Source organism: Anabrus simplex, chromosome 7 (assembly GCF_040414725.1).
Source record: "Anabrus simplex isolate iqAnaSimp1 chromosome 7, ASM4041472v1, whole genome shotgun sequence".
Lineage (NCBI taxonomy): Eukaryota > Metazoa > Arthropoda > Insecta > Orthoptera > Tettigoniidae > Anabrus > Anabrus simplex.
This window is the reverse complement of record NC_090271.1, coordinates 72,303,006-72,319,992: the sequence shown is the minus strand read 5'-3', so window position 1 is coordinate 72,319,992 and position 16,987 is coordinate 72,303,006. Positions and strand designations below refer to the sequence as shown.

General features: G+C 37.9%; 2 protein-coding genes across 10 annotated transcripts in view; one reads left to right on the top strand and one right to left on the bottom strand.

The window, feature by feature from the left end:
- The window catches only part of LOC136877259 (uncharacterized), a 137,948-nt gene extending 130,281 nt beyond the window's left edge, over nucleotides 1–7,667 (bottom strand). For 2 of the 5 annotated variants that reach the window (XM_067151136.2, XM_067151137.2), the window contains exon 1: nucleotides 7,449–7,585. Coding sequence is in view for 2 of the 5 variants with exons in the window: in XM_067151134.2 (XP_067007235.2) it covers nucleotides 7,437–7,530 (94 nt within the window). In the remaining 3 variants the exon portion in view is untranslated. Of the gene's footprint in view, nucleotides 1–7,436 lie in introns of all 5 variants that reach the window. The other 3 variants (XM_067151134.2, XM_067151135.2, XM_067151138.2) reach the window with 3 other exon arrangements.
- A 428-nt stretch (nucleotides 7,668–8,095) lies between these two features.
- Nucleotides 8,096–16,987, top strand: part of Acn (Acinus) — a 333,736-nt gene continuing 324,844 nt past the window's right edge. For 4 of the 5 annotated variants that reach the window (XR_010860744.2, XM_067151132.2, XM_067151130.2 and 1 more), the window contains exon 1: nucleotides 8,101–8,224. The gene's annotated coding sequence lies outside the window, so the exon portion shown is untranslated. Of the gene's footprint in view, nucleotides 8,225–16,987 lie in introns of all 5 variants that reach the window. The other variant, XM_067151131.2, reaches the window with a different exon arrangement.

Sequence of the window (16,987 nt, the reverse complement as noted above, 5' to 3'; positions counted from 1 at the left end):
AATATATTGCAAAACTTTCTGTATTCTACAATCCTTATTTAATGGTGTTCGGATATCTTTTTCCGTCAGTGTATTTTGATGTGTAACTCTTCTGCCCTTGCTCTATAACCCCACCAAAACTGTGCCGAATCCCAGATGACACGTGCAGTGTCTCCTTGTAAGATAGTGGAGTGTGCTGTCACCTCTTTTGTTTCTAATGGTTAGGGACGAAATTATAAAGGAGACAAAGGAAGCATATGGGAATAGGGAGATGAAATTATTACTAATTTGCAGACGATATTGTGGTCTGGGGAATGAACAGCAAATAAGTACAAGAAGTTGATGAACTGAATGAGAAAACTGTAAAGTACCTATGGTATGAAAATCAGCACAGAGAAAAGACCATGATGATATAAAGAGGAGAAAGACAAGGGAAATGCAATGTGAAAATTGGTGGTCAAAACCTTGAAACTGTGGACAGTTTCAAATCCCAGGGAGCGAATTAATGCAGAATACAAGGCTAAACATGGAGATTCGCAAGAAGGTGCAACAGGGCAATGCATTCTACCAGAGTGTAAGAAACCTTGTCTGGAATAAGGGAGTACCAAGAAAGTGTAAAACGATAATGTACAAAATGTATTATGCACCCATACTGAGTTATGCGGCTGAGACCTGGACAATGACAAACAGGAAGGAGGGTAGAATTCAAGCCAGCGAAATGATATACCAAATAAGTAAGACAGGACAGACTAGGAAAGACAGAGTGAGAAACAACACCACATTAGATGATACACCTATCTGTTGCACCAATCTCCACATAATTTGCATTTACACTCTGTACTTGGTAAGTGGTAACTTGCTGTGCTGCAGATCCAGTGATGGAAACCATGCACTGCAAATCTGATAAATTGCTGTTATTTGCAGATATTTTCCTTTTTTAAAATGGAGATATAATGAAATGTCGTATGGCTTTTAGTGTCAGGATATCCCAGGGCGGGTTCGGCTCGCCAGATGCAGGTCTTTCTATTTGACACTCGTAGGCAACCTGCGCGTCATGATGAGGATGAAATGATGATGAAGACAACATATACACCCAGCCCCTGTGCCATTGGAATTAACCAATTAAGGTTAAAATCCCCGATCTGGCCGGGAATCGAACCCAGAACCCTCTGAACCGAAGGCCAGTACGCTGACCGTTCAGCCAACGAGTCGGACTTTCATGAAGATGACACTGAAGAACAAATAATGGATAAAGTACAAAGAGATTTAGATACTCTCATATAGTGGGTCACTGAAAACAATCTTGTTTTAAATATGTTTTTCTACAAGCCATCTTATAAAGGACACATATCTCATATAGAACATAAGATAACTGCTATTATAGGAGTGTTGAAAAGATTACAGGACATAGGATTAACTACACAGTAGCTTATAGTGCTATTAAAACAATATGCGTGTTCTGACAGCTTCCAGCACAGTAGTAAGTGGTGGCAGTTACTATGGCAACCAGTACAGGTGTCCCATTTAAGCCAATCCCAGCTTGACACGTGCTCTACCTTTTCCTACCCCCTCTGCCTTAAAGCTCCGAGAGGATTTCGATCCAAGTTCCACGTTGCCAATATAGTATACTGTAGCACATGTGGCTGGGCTATATAATAGTGTCTGCTTTGAGTGATATGATTATCATTTAAAGTTAAAAACTTCATCACTGATCCATATTGAACTAATAGTTACAATGCTTTTTAGCATTGTAAATATGATTATCTGTATAGTGTTTTTGAAACCAGCTTAATATTTATAGTACTATTGTGTTCATGTACATAACTGTATTGTTATCAAGGCTGGCATTTTAGTGTAAAGAAAATTTTAGTATTGTGTGGTACAGTGTCACTTTAACACCTTGTCATTTTTTGAACTATAAAATGTTGCAACCTATTAAGAGCGCCGCTAAACGACGAGGGCGACCAAGAATTCATTCCCTCGAAAAGAGGCAAGCGTAATGACGAGGCGTGGCTTAGTTATTGTTGGTCAAGCTCGCGATATGCTGTGTGCCTTACGAGAATATTTTGAGGCTGAAAGGGAAAATGGAGGCCCACTGATAGACGTTAACAAAGTTGTAGACAGAACAGCAGCAGCGTTAAAGATATCTCGAGCTACAGTAATTAGAATAGGGAAATTAAAATAAATAAAAAATGGAGTCCTGCAAACAAAGTGAAGGGGAAAGAGAGGGGGTGAATGTATCTGGACCATCCCATGACGGTGTTCCCTGCACCCTTCGAAATTTTGATAATGTTTATTATTTTTTGTTTCGTAAAATAATAATTATACATTATTCTTCTTCTGTGCTTTCTTCTCAAAGGTGGACAAAGTATGTGAGATTTTAGAAATTAAGAATCATGACCTGTGGTTAGATTATATAAGGCTCTTTGTTTCAGATTTCAATCAGAAAGAGGTTCCATGACTAATGATCGCAAGTTTAAAGGCACTCAAAACGACATGGTGAAAGATGGACTTTTACCTCTCACAACTTTAATTTCAATTATAGCTGGCATTTTAAATTGTGCTGACGCCTATGACAGAGTCCGATGAATTTCTCCTCTTTATATATACAAAAATCTCTTAGATGTTTCTACCATCCTCACCAGGATTTGAACCCAGAATGTTGAGGGCACGCCAGTCAAAGTGCCATTCTGCTACAGGAATCTACATAAAAATGAAATAAATCTTCCAGGGATAGACTGATATAGGCCTCAGAGGAAGGGGAATGAGGAGTATGTCTTACAATATTTGAGCTGATCAAATTACTGCTGAGCTACCTTGGTATAATAGCAACAATATTTAATGTTATTCTAACGCTCTAATGATGAATATTATTTTCCGCATACAGTGCGAGAGGCTTTCCAGCTGGATCATGTGGCAACGCAGCGCTCCCACTCCTTTGCTCGGCGCCACCTGCTGCGAGCTGTCATAACACGCACGTTGTTTTAATAGGCCTATAGAAGCATTTATTTCTCACTTATTCACTCGCATGTAATTTAGGGTTCATGCAATAGAGAAGAAATAAATGAACTTGAAATACTTCAAAAAAGGGTCATAAGATTAATTTATGGATACAACTTTTCAAAATGTTCCATTGAGATATACAGGGACACGAACAGAATGCATAAGACATACTCTGAAGCACTACTCATGTATAAATTTTAAAATGATATGATCTCCTTAAATACAGAAATGAGGTACATCAAAGACATTCATAACTACCAAACTAGGTCAATAAATTAGATATACACTGGCCATGTATCCTCTTCAAGGTATGGAATAAAAAGTACAGCAAATTCTGCCGCAGCATCACATAACAAATTGCCAATTGAGTTATGGGGTATTAATAAATGTTCATTATTTAAGAAGTCTGTTTATAATTCTTCTTTTTCTTTCATTCCGGCCTTCTAACGACCACGTTACAATTTCAATTCTTCCTCCTTAGTTGTTCTTTCCTTTTCTTCCAGTATTCTTTCATTGTTTCACTGTGCTTCTTTTCTTGGCTTCAGTCCACTTTGTGCCTGTTTTCTTTTCCTTCCTCCCTTGGAATCCTTCCATTTGTAAGACTTTCTTATTGAAAAATCTTTCTTTCCAACAATTCTTCTTCTCATATGTTGTTTCTTTTCAGGTCTTTTTTGAACTCTTGAATCCAGGTGGTGGTTGATTTCTTTTCCCAAAGGTACTTGAAGATTCGTTTAGTTAGTCTATTGTCATTCTATAATAGCAATCTCCTTTTTCTTATTGCTTCTGATATGTTTTCTATGTTCTGGTAAATTTCATTGTTACTTCTTAATTTCCAAAACTCGGCAATTCTTAGAGGACCTAATATTTTCCTTATAATTCCTCTTTCTAATGTTTCTAATTTATCAAGCTTCTAGTTCAGTGCTAGACATTCACTGGCATACAGGCATTCTGGTTTCACTACTGTGTTGTAGTGCTTTATTTTCAGTTTTGTTGATAATCACTTTTTGTTGTAAGTATTCTTAGTTATACCGTAAGCTCTTTCCATCTTTTGTATCCTCTCCTCTATAGCAGATTTTCCTACACCATTTTCTTGAATTGTCTTACCCAAATATTTGAATTTCTTTACCTTTTCTATTTGACCAATATCCGTTACTAAAAACTTCGGGGCACTTTTTATATTGGTCAAAAATTTTGTTTTCTTGGCAGAGATTCTCAAGCCTGTCATGTTGGCCGTCTTTTCAAGGAGAATGACTTGCATCTGTTTATAATTATTTTTTTTACAAAAATATATAGAAATGTATTAATTATTATTGCCACAGTTAAATATAATTATCTCTAGTGCACTGCCAACATTGTTGTGATCAACGGATATTAAGAATATTAAACATTTTTACCATGAACTGTAAAGCCAGAACTGTAAAAGGCAGTCTCTCCCTCGAGCTAATAGCTCATTGGGACAATATTCAGAATAAATAAATACGCCTTAGCTCAAGATTTGTTCCTTTCCAGTCTTCATTACCTCAACATAGCTCGGGGTAGCTGGGAGTAGTAAATTTGACCTCAGCTCCTCAACATGAAATTGTCCTCTCGCCAGGACATATACCAGGCGAGACTGTGTGAACATGGACATACATAGTATATTTTTGAGGAAAATTACCTTTACTTTATCAAGTTCCTTCAGATGAGTTTTTGTGGGATGCTGCCAGATATTTTCTAGTCCATAAATGGCGACTGGGGACACTTTAACCTGGAAAAGCTGCATCGCAGTTTTTAGAGATAATTTCCTCAGTTGATTTATATCGTTGATAGCTCTTGATGGCAGCAGTGAATCTGCCTTTAATGTGTAGTAATAATAATGGCGCCTGGCCTCCGAAGAGGCCTGGTGCAGGTCTTTCGATTTGACGTCATATAGGCGACCTGCGCGTCTGTGAGGATGGGGTCCTCCATACCTAGGATGATTTCTAATGCTTAAGACAACACATACACCCAGCCCCCGAGCCAGCAGAATTAACCAATTAAGGTTAAAATCCCTGACCCTGCCGGGACCCCTTGGACCAAAGGCCAGCACTCTAACCATTTAGCCATGGGTTTGGTAATGTGTAGTAAGAATTTATTTCCACTTGGTTACAGAATTGCACCTAAATATTTTATGTGCGTCTCAGCGGCTAGGGGTTTGTTCTTGTGTATAAATACCCTTTGGTTTCTGCCCTTTCTGAATGTAATGCATGCAGTCTTTTCTCCATTTACTTGCAACTCATTCCTGTCCGTCCTTTCTGCTAACTGACTGAAAGATGCCAGGAAATCTTCTGACGATATTGAGGTTACTACTATATCATGTATATAAATCCTGACCCTTTCCGAGATCGAAAGTATGATGTCTGCTGTGGCTATTATATATAAAAGGGGACTAAGGGGATCTCCCTGTAGTACTTGTATCGTCTTCCCCATGGGTCTTGATCTAGAAATTTCATCATCTATCTCGATGTAATTTTCATTTAGGATGCTCCTTATGAAGTTGCATAGATGTTGATGATTTCTTATATGACACTCTAATTTTTCTATGCTGTTATTCTTGTTCATGGTATCAAAGGCTTTGGAGAAATCCACAAAAATAGCATGCAGTTTACCTTTTGGTCTTGAGAGTGCCTCCTTTATATTCTGTTGCAGGCAATGTATTGCTTGTAGTGTCCCTGTTCCCTTCTAGAATCCAAACTGTTCTTCAGGAAGATGAGCATCTATCAACTCTCAACTTTGTGAGTCTGTTTGTTAATACGAGCGTGAGGATCTTACGTAGAGAACATGCAAGGACTATTCCCCTGTCGTTGTAGGGGTTTTCTACATTGCCTTTTCCTTTATAAAACATCTTTACTGTTGATTCAATAAACAGGAGTACAAGGAGAAGAAACCTGGGCTGAGACAAAATGATGGAAGAGAAATGGTGGAAGGAGAGAGGAAGGTGAACTGCCATTAATGCCCTGACCCACCAGGGACTGGGTAAGGGGAAATGAGAAGGATGATTATTGGAAACTAATATTTCCAATGCTCTGAGTCTCAACGTACACCATAATAATAATACATGTTAGCTTTCAAGAAAATAAATCTTTATGGAGAAATTAATGATATGCTACTATCAGCTATTGATGAGGCTTACTTCAAAAGTCATGAGAGAAAAGGAAATCACATTAAGATATTCCCAGGTGATGTGACAAATTTTACCAAAAGGGGATATCAGGTACGATGCAAATTGCTATGATGCATGTAAGTTTAGATGATAGATTTCCAGCCTGGTGAGCGAAGTTTGAATCTTTGTGGACCCCGAGTTGGAATTTTTAAATTGAGCTACAAAGTGTAGCTCTTTGGCCAAAACTCAAATTGACCCGAAGTTGCTCTAGGCAGTGGTGGTGGTTGTTACTGTTTTAAGAGGAAGTACAACTGGGCAACCAACCTCTATTGACACTAACCAGAAGCAAAAAAGGAAGAAGTCTGACCATTAGAAGAATGTTGTTGATGAAAGCAATGTCAGACTCAGCTACAGGAACTGTAGTCGCCAACCCCCACAATACACTGACCATCCATTCTTTGATGAACATATTTGTAGCCGTATAAAAAGCATTGCAACCAAACTACATAAGTTGCAAACAAAGAGCTGAATAACTAGCAAAATTTTGTATAAGTGACTTTGTAGGTTAACTATAATGACTATTTAAAAAAAAAAATCTTTCAGTTTCTGAATGACAAATCTCAGATAAACATCATCCAAACAATTTAATTGTAGAGGCTTCACAGTGATCAATACGAGTTCAAATACTGCACAGTTGGGCCTGTAATTACAGTACCAAAACAAGTAACAACGTTATGGTGAAGTCAACTGAATCTTATAATATATGCAAGCTTCCAACATAGTTTCAATAAACTTATTTCTTCTGTATCATCCATGAAATCTTCGTTCATTAATGTCGTGTATGGCAAACTGCTGAGATACTGAAAAGTTCTTAATAGTTGTAGTAAAAAAATGTAGTTCCTAAACATGGAAACCCTGCAAATATATTCGTTCGAACAATCCACCCACTTCTGCTCATAAAATAAATTAGTACTCCTGAGACGTTACAAATAATACAGCGCAAGTATTAATGATACCATATATATATTAATTCTTTACAGTGATAAAATGATGTACAGGTTATACGATCATGCAGTGCACATACTTGAGGGAAATAAACAGTAGGAACAGAGAAGGGCATTTTAATGAGAAATAATTTCCCTAAAGGAATGGGCTCAATATTTCGAGGTAAAAGTCGCCAAACTTCTCCCATTCGAAGGATGTTATATGTCTCTGCACAGAAAGCTGCAGGATATAGATACGCTACAACCTAGCAAATATTATCTATAAATCTACAAGAGTAAACTGTATTTCTCTTACTTAACCTAGACATGTCAGTTAATACAATTTTTACCTTCATAATTACCTTTTTTCAGGCAGACTTTCTTATTTGGTTGTGAGAGAGTAAGCACATATTTCACACCGTTTTCATCAGTGTGTGAACTCATATTAATGCACGAACTCCAAAATCTTTATCAATAGCAAGATTTTGAAACTACAGAGCGATGCACTTTATACGCTTCCTAAATAAATGTTGAGGGAAAATTGTCTACATCAAATTGCCTGCGTTTGTTCCATGGTTTATTCGCCGTCATAACAAAGAATGGTGTATATATATATATATATATATATAAATCGGTAAACCAAAGCAACGCCAGAGGGCTACAATTCGGGAATTGTGTGGATTGCTCAAGCATAATGGGGAGCTCTCCTTCACCATCAAAGAATAGCATGTGTAGAATGAGTGAAAATTGTTAAGCTTTTAACAGACTCAAAGTTTTAAATGTCTTTAATGTTTAAATACAGTAGCAAATACAGTAGTTGACAGTAGTTAATTTCATAGATTAACATCTTTATTCATAGAGTGTGCGAATGTATCATATCACTTTCGCAGATGAGTGCAAAGTGGTAAATATCAAAGAGAATAAGTGGTAAATATACATGCGTGAATTTTCTCCTTGGATATTTTTGTTTTCCATTCACGCGTCTTTGATTGTGTTATTCCTTGCTTGTTCCTTGTCCAAGATGTCCGTAATTGTTGATGGAAGTAGTAGTTAATCTTCTGAGAAGTTTGTTTTTGCTGTTGCTATGAATATGTTGTAAATGAAAAAAGCGAAATCGTACAGATTCAACTTTTAAGAGGTATGTATCTTCCAACCAAAGGGATTGTAAACATTTTTTTCCCCCCCTCGGAACAGATGCTAACTCGGTGCAGATCTGATCTGTACAGTGTTTTGCCCTTGAAAATAACTACGAATTTGTTGTAAACTTTTATAAATTATTCTCTGTTTAGTAATTATTTTGAGTTCTCTACATGCATTTGAACATTTGGTTATATGCGTAAGATAATGTTATGGTTCGTCTTCGTCCGGCACTTAGCTCATTTTGGTTAAAGTACGTCAGCGTGATTTTATGGATTGTTTGATTCTTAAAACAGTTTTAATCGTAATCATTTGATGAAATTAAACGAGAACTTGTACAATGTAGTAGTGCGAAAATTTAGTTTATATTGAATGTGTTTTCATGTACCAGTCCCAAGTTCTATTTGTGACGTTTAGAATTTTGAAATCATGTAGACCTTTTACAGTTTTGCATTTGATTTATAATACGAGTCCTTTCCAGTGTGGTAATTTAGTGTCCTACAGCTGAAGTGCATTGCTATGCTTTATGTGGTTGCAGTCGTAATAGTTGTATGATGATTTGATATGATTTTTTCCCCCCTTTATAACGATCCATTACAGGCTTTGCTTATGCAGGGATTTGTGTTTGTTACTGATCTGCTTTTTCTTTAGCTTTCTTCATTTTATGACATGGGACATTGTGGTCACCTGCCTCTATATTAAGCCTTTGGCTGTGTTCTGTATGCTACCGTAGGAATTTTGGAATTAATTGGAGCCAGGATTGTGCTGAAAGCAGTTGTGGCATATATATATTATCCGCGCACTTTTTAGTGATAGATTTTTGTACTCGTTGGAGAAGTAAGAAGGGTTCCGTAAATACTGCCAACTGAATGGAAATGAAATCTGAATTGAATCGATAATATGATCGATCGATATGAATATTATAAACCTTTATTATTTTAAGCAAACAACTGTGTCACACACACAATATTTAATACTATATAACATTTCCCGTTGCGAAACGTGTTCCTAGCATGAATTATATAGTTTGGCTTTGCTGTGTAAACAACAACAGTACGAGTACTTAAAGTGTACGCCAGATGTCGCACAGCGATGATAAGCGATTCTTAGTTTGTGTTTCAAAGGTTGCCAATACGAATCTCGAAGATAACCAAAGTCGACCGCTTCAGCACTAGGGTGTAAATCTATCACTAAAAAGTGCGCAGATAATATTACCTTGGCATTCACATGTAGGTAGAGCGGGAAACCATAAGATAAGAATTCAAACCCAGCCCCCCGCCCCCTCTTTTCATGAGATGTGTGAAGATTCGTATCAGGAATTAAATCCTGCATGGAAGAGTTAAAAAAGGTAATTTTTAAAAAATTCCTGGGGGATGGTAGCAGCATCTTATTTGTGCTGCAGTATCAGTTATGTGTCAGTGGATTGTAGACCCCTGTGCATGGTTTTCCATTTTATTATTAAGGAATAAGTATGCACAATGTGCATTACATAAAACTATTTACATAATTGTGTTATCGATGACATCCTCTTAGAACACACAAGAGCATGATATCTATCAGGCCTTTGTACATAATTTACAGATGAACTCTGGTGTGGGCGCATGGAACACCTCTGTTTCACAAATCCTATGGTGTAAACCATGCACCGCAAAACGGGTCACTGTGTGTCTTAGTTCATAGGCAGTGCACTTCCATTCTGTTGACGTCATGGCTGTTGTGGAATAGAAATCAATTGGAATCTCCTTTTTTTGCTAGTAGTTCTTGTAGTATTCGTACTGTCTTGTAGACAGTAGTTGGTGATGCAGTCGAAGTTTTTCGATAAAGAAAGGTTCTGCTAGTTCAGATGTCAACCTCAAAGGGGTGTATTTCGATAGGGAAAGCAGTTTCTTTAAAAATGTAGCTGTCACTTTCTCTGTCTTTCAGATTATTTTTGCTTAAATTAACCCATATTTTATCCAACCCATACGTTGCGTTGGTTGTAATTGCTCTTTAAAGAGTCTATTGCTGATTGCAGAGACATGTCCCAGAGATGACTAATGTCATTCATTGTTCTGACAGCATATATCACCTTATCTTTCACGTGACGTGTGAATATTTTCCCTTGCATCTGAAGAGTAATTCCTAGGTATTTGAAGTGACAGGTTTGAATCAATGGCTCATCTCTGAGATAATGTCATCCTTGACTGTTCTTCTGCCCTTTCTAAAGATCATTGTCATTGTTCACTTAAGGTTTATGCCGGGCTGAGTGGCTCAGACGGTTGAGGCGCTGCTCTTCTGACCCCAACTTGGCAGGTTCGATCCTGGCTCAGTCCGGTGGTATTTGATGGTGCTCAAATACGACAGCCTCGTGTCAGTAGATTTACTGGCACGTAAAAGAACTCCTGCGGGACAAAATTCCGGCACCTCAGCGTCTCTGAAAACCGAAATAGAAGTTAGTGGGACGTAAAGCCAATAACATTATTATTACTTAAGGTTTATATCAAGATTGTTGTTTTGGGTCCATATTGCTAATTGATTCAAGTTTCCCTGAAGATCCTCTTTTGATTTGGAGGTCAAGACCATATCATCAGCACATCATGCAAATGCTGGGGCTGTACTTTAATTAAGGCCACGGTCCATAGTGCGGCGACATATGGGAGGAATGGACAAAAATCAGAATTAAGTTTTCTTCACGTGTTTATTGTCTGTGACCAGTTCATTGACCAGTTAGACCTAACAAACATGTTTGTCGTTGTTGAACTTTACAATTGTAAATATATATAGAAAATATCTCGTCCAAGAGTCCTGTATCAGAAATTACAGGGCACTTGTAAACGTAAGTAATAACACTGAAAATATAGTGAAAATGAATTAGCATATATGACTTCATAGAGATATGTAACACAGCCTTCAGTAACATAAACAAGAATGAGCCCTTCATAATGACTGGTGATCTGAACTGTACAATAGATTATCAGACTACTAAGACAAAACTCATTCTATATTTCCTAGAAACAGAGGATTTGAACCTTCGTAATGATCCAGAAAAGAATATATACTACTCATATAACGGGACCAGCACAATCGACCTCTTCTTCTCAAACATGAAGGGACTCGACCTCAAGAAACAGATAGTTCTTGAAGACATAATTGTCAGGAACCACTTACCAATAGAGACGACCTTCATATAGACAAGAGGATACGATGGGATTTTACACTCACGACAAGAGACGAATTCGAGGATGATTGATTGCACCCTCCTAGCTGAGGAATTAGCAAGAACACTAGATATTTTAGAGGATGTGTTTGGGAAATCTGAACGAAGCAGTACATATCATAGAAAATATGCTGGAAAACTCAAAGGTAACAGAATGATCAAACAAACATAGAGCTAAACCATGGTTCAATGCTGTTTGCTACCAGGCAAGGAGGAATGCATTAGATGCTCTACATAACGTGACCAGATTTCAAACAGAAACAAATGTACAAATATACTCAACACTAAGGAGGCTTTACAAGAAGGTGATTAAAGAAGCCAAGGAATCATCCCAGCGTATAACTGAAATTAAATCGATAGAAAGAGTGGAACTAAATCTCTACAGGGTTCTGCAACCAAGGGAATCAAAATTCCCAAGGTACATGACAATGGAAATGTGGGCATCGCATTTTAGCATGGTATTACAGGCCATCCAAGAACGACAATAACAACAATACCATTACCCTACTGTTCACAGAAGACTAGGTAGAGGAGGCAATTCAGAAAAGTAAAGACCACAAGAATTGTGGTCCAGATAACCTATTTAACGAACACTTGTAACAGAGCATTACAGAGCTCAAAGCCGCTTGGACATCCGTCATGAATCAATGCCTCATAAGAGGATCCATTCCGGATAGATGGAGATACGCCACACTAAAGGTACTAAAGGATCCACATGCTTACAGGGGTATTGCATTAGATGCATTCCATTTGAAATACTGACCAAGCTCCTTGAAGAAAGACTAACAGAACTTGTGGACCGTGTGATACCGGAAGAGCAATTTGGGTTTCAAAGGGGCAGATCTACTCTACAGGCTGTTCCGTGTTTACAAAATGACATACACAAAAACCCTGTTTATCCGGATTAAGTGAGACTGGAACTGATCCGGATTATTGAAAATCCGAAAAAGTAAAAACAAATACAGTACATGTTATATAATCTGTTAATATAAGTTTAATTGAACAAAAAAATATAAGACTCATGTTTTGTGCTTTGAAATGATGTGAGTTTTTTCTGTTTTACATTTGTATAGCGTTTGGGCTTAGCACGAACACAAAGACTTTTTACTAACAATAGTTCTGCCGTGTGGTTTCAGTCAAGGATTCTAAATAGGCCATCAGTTTGTCCAGCTGCATTGTTGCCCCTCCATGAGTCATTGTTTCTTCTGATGGAGTGCCGGTTTCACTTTCGGTGAATTAATAGTGCGTTGCATTCAGAAGAGCATGGGTTCGAATCCCACCTCGGCCATCCTGGGAGTTTTTTTTTTCACGGTTTCCCATTCTCAATTGCAGGCGAATGCCGAGACGGTACCTTTAATAGACCGTGGCCGAATTACTTCCAATTCCTGTCCTTAACTATCCTTGACGGAAAAGACATTCAAGAAGAGTAAACATAAACTTTTATTATTTTTGATCTGGATAAACCGGAGATCCAGATTGAGGGCCGGATAAACGAGGTTCTTGTGTACTAAAAACAACAGGGAAACAGAAGCAGAAACTACATCTTGCTTTCATCGACTTCTCAAAGACCTTTGACTTGGTCAACAGAACGTTACTGATAGAAAAACTAGAGCAGCTTATTGGAAGTGATAATGCCCTATTTGTTCTGATACGAAATATACTTGCAGAGAACTACGTGCAAGTTAACGACAATTTGAGAATGTCCTTTCCTATAGAACAAACAATGAGGAGAATGTAAAACTTTATGTGTATGCGGATGATATGGCAATTGTGTCTTCGTCCAGTGAAGATCTACAAGCAGCGTTTGATAGATTAGTGGAATGGGCAGGTAGAAACGATTTACAGCTGAATGCAAGTAAAACAGTAGTCTCGACATTCAGGCGAGGAGGGAAAATTACATTAAAAGACACAATTTATTATAAGAATGAGAGATTATCAATTCCCGCATCCTTTAAGAACCTGGGAATGACTACAGGTCACGGGTACCACTTTCACACTACTTATAAAAGACAAGGTCGCTGTTGCGGTAATAGCCATGAATGAAATCAAGCATCTGCAGAGTCTCTCAGTGGATACAGCGATGAAGCTCTTTTTCGCCATTAGTGAGTTATGGACAGCTAATATGGGACCATCTTACGAAGAGTAATTTAAGAGTTTTAGAGAAGACAAAAGCTGTTTATCTAAAGAAAGTTCAAAGCCTATTGCAATTTACTCCCTCACGATTGGTATACGAACTAGTAAGAGAAAGGTTCTTCTTAGAGGACCTACGAGAATGGATGCTACTGCATTCTACACCTGCCTCTGACAGTGTTCTACAAGAACTTTATTCAAAGATAAAAGGAAATATGGAGCACGTTTTATACCACAGATGCCATGATGACTCAAGATTGGCGGCAATTGAATTATGAGCTATGACATGTCATGACACGATTTGTGGTACACTGCTTCCTTCACAGAATATGTGACAGTACGAAACATAATGATCCGTAGGAGGATTGTATGCGTCGGCTGTGCAAGAATAATTGTGATCGCTATCAACTCCAGGAATGTGGAAAAAGAGTGGCGTCCTTGACCAAATTTTGTAGTGTTTGACACAGAAAACTACATATGTTATTCTAAGTGAACATTTATCCATGCATTTATGTATATATCAATAAAATTATTATATATGACTTCAATATATCTAGATTTTCCTCATATCAGTTATCACCATCTGCGAAATCATAGTTGTCCATAGAAGAATGGAGTTGACCAGTATCGTTTCTAAAATAAATTCCCAGATCTGTATCTATCGTCCTTTTCTTTGCGCAGTGTTCTCCTAGGACCTTTCTAATGGGCGCCACTGTCCAGCCGTTTTCACTGACCATCCGGCTATCATAACCTAGATATGTGCTAGTTACATAATATTTGATGTTGCTTTACATCATACCGACACATATAGGTTTTATGGCGTCGATGGGATAGGAAAGGGCTAGGAATGGAAAGGAAGCGGCCGTGGCCTTAATTAAGGTACAGCCCCAGCATTTACCGGGTGTGAAAATGGGAAACCATGGAAAGCCATCTTCAGGGCTGCCGACAGTGGGCTTCGAACCCACTCTCTCCTTAATGCAAGCTCACAGTTGTGCGCTCCTAACGCCACGGCTATCTCGTTCGGTTTATGTTATATTAATATCAAAATCAAAAATCAAAATCTCTTTATTTGCAAATGAGGTGTCTACCTCGGTGGCAAATGGTACACTAAAATACATTATTGTCAAGCACTAAATATTAAATTAACAATAGAAGAAAATTTTCATATACGGTAATACAATACAATTTATTATTATTATTATTTATACAATTTACGCTAACAATTTTTTCTATTAAACACACAGCTCATTCTTAATTTATATTGTTTACAAAATTCTACTTATAATATCTCCTGTACTACTTACAAATATAGTCAACTGATATACAGTAGGGCCTATGTGGAATTACTTCAAATGATACTATACAACTGGTTTAAGATTAAACTTTACATTGCATTTTCTTTTTTTTTTTTAAACCCAGTCTGGAACCTAAGTAGCATAACGACCCGCTGCGTCTTAACCAGAGCCCCTTTTGCCACCAATTTTCAGAGTTCCTGAAGGGCCTTCACAGCTACCATAGCGGTCCCAGGGCCCTCGAAGTCCCCACTGTACTTCACTCCTACAGGCAGTCCCCTACTTTGGCTGTCCAACTCCTTAGACCAGGGGATGGAATTAATTTAATCACACACATTTTTATTTTATTTTTTTAATTTACAATAACCTGCACTGGTCGAATGCCCTCCTAACACTTCATTTATTTTTTCTGTTGCTGGTTATTCTCTTCTTGAATATCTGTACAGATTTTGGAAAAGGATCAAACACTATCCCTGGTAAACTGTTCCACTCCTTCACACCCTTCCCAATGAATGAAAATTTACCCCAATCGCTTCTGCTAAAATTCCTTCTAATTTTATATTTATGGTCTGTTCTGCCGATATAATTATTTTCCAACTGAAGCCTCTCACGGATATCTCCCCCTGCTGTTTCTCCTGTATAGGCTCTATATAATCCTATAAGTCTAGTTTTCTCCCTTCTCTTACTTAAAGTTTCCCACCCAAGTTCCTTTAACATTTCTGATACACTATTCTTTCTCCTGAAATCCCCTGTTACAAATCTTGCTGCTTTCCTCTGCACACTATCTATTTCTTTTATTAGGTATTCTTGGTGAGGATCCCAAACACTGTTTGCATATTCCAATAATGGACGAACCATACTTAAGTAACTTTTTTCTTTTAATTCTTTATTGCATCCTTTAAGTAGCCTCATTATGACATGTAACGATCTGTATGCTTTCCCAACAATGTCATCAACATGACCCTTCCAGTGCAAATTACTTTCAAATCTCACACCTAAGTATTTGCACTTGCCATCATCCAAAGTTTATTCAAATTCAGTTTTAAAGCACCTGTTTGTAAAAGTTGTAACAGTTGATTTGCCTCCATTAACCTTCATATTATTTTCTTCAACCCATTGTTGGATACTTTCAGGGTCCCTTTGTAATTCTGAACAATCCTCAATGTTATTTATTTCCCTATAAACAATTATGTCATCTGCATACAATCTTATTTTTGACTAGCTGATGTACCCGTGCTTTGCTACGGGATTCTCAGAAAGACTGACTTGGTGGTTTTCCTAACTGAATTCAACATAGGTCATTACAAAAACGTCAGTAGCAATGTAGCGATTGAAAGCAATGTTATCATGTAAAATACTCGATCAAATGAAAAACCGCACACTTTCTCACTTTCAACGAACAGTACTACGGTGCCGATCTAACAGTCCAAAGTTCCAGAGCTGGAACAACCAGGTCGCAGACTGCCATGAACACTCCTCTGTCATTATTCCGTTAAATATGCACACTACTCGTTCCAATCAGTGCCTCAGAGTACGGATTGAATAGCTCGAATGGTATGATGCTTTCTTTTTTTACGTCGCACCGACACAGATATGTCTTATGGTGACGATGGGTTAGGAAAGGCCTAGGAAGTGGAAGGAAGCGGCCGTGGCCTTAATTAAGGTACAGTCCCGGCATTTGCCTGGTGTGAAAATGGGAAACCACGGAAAACCATTTTCAGGGCTGCCGGCAGTGGGGCTCGAACCCACTATCTCCCGATTACTGGATACTGGTGAATGCTATGCTGTAGTATCAGAAAATCTATGAGCCAGAGGAATGGCATGCTAAAGAATAAAGTTTCCCAACTCCCCAGCTATTTCCCGCCAATGTTCAGTCAGGCTGTTATACTCGGTATGCAGTAGTAATCCCATCTATCGGAGTTGAGCGGCACCATAAGAAACGAAGAACATCACAACAAACAATGGTCAATGTAAAGTAATTGTTGATCAGTGTTAAGCGCTTTGGATATTGTAGGCCTTCTGAAATACCACTCGTATCATAGTCGGTACAGTAAAACTGAATGAAACATAAATGATCGGAAATTGTATTGTCTATAACTTTTGTTATGTAGTACCGTACTTTTCTATAGCACCAATAACATAGGTA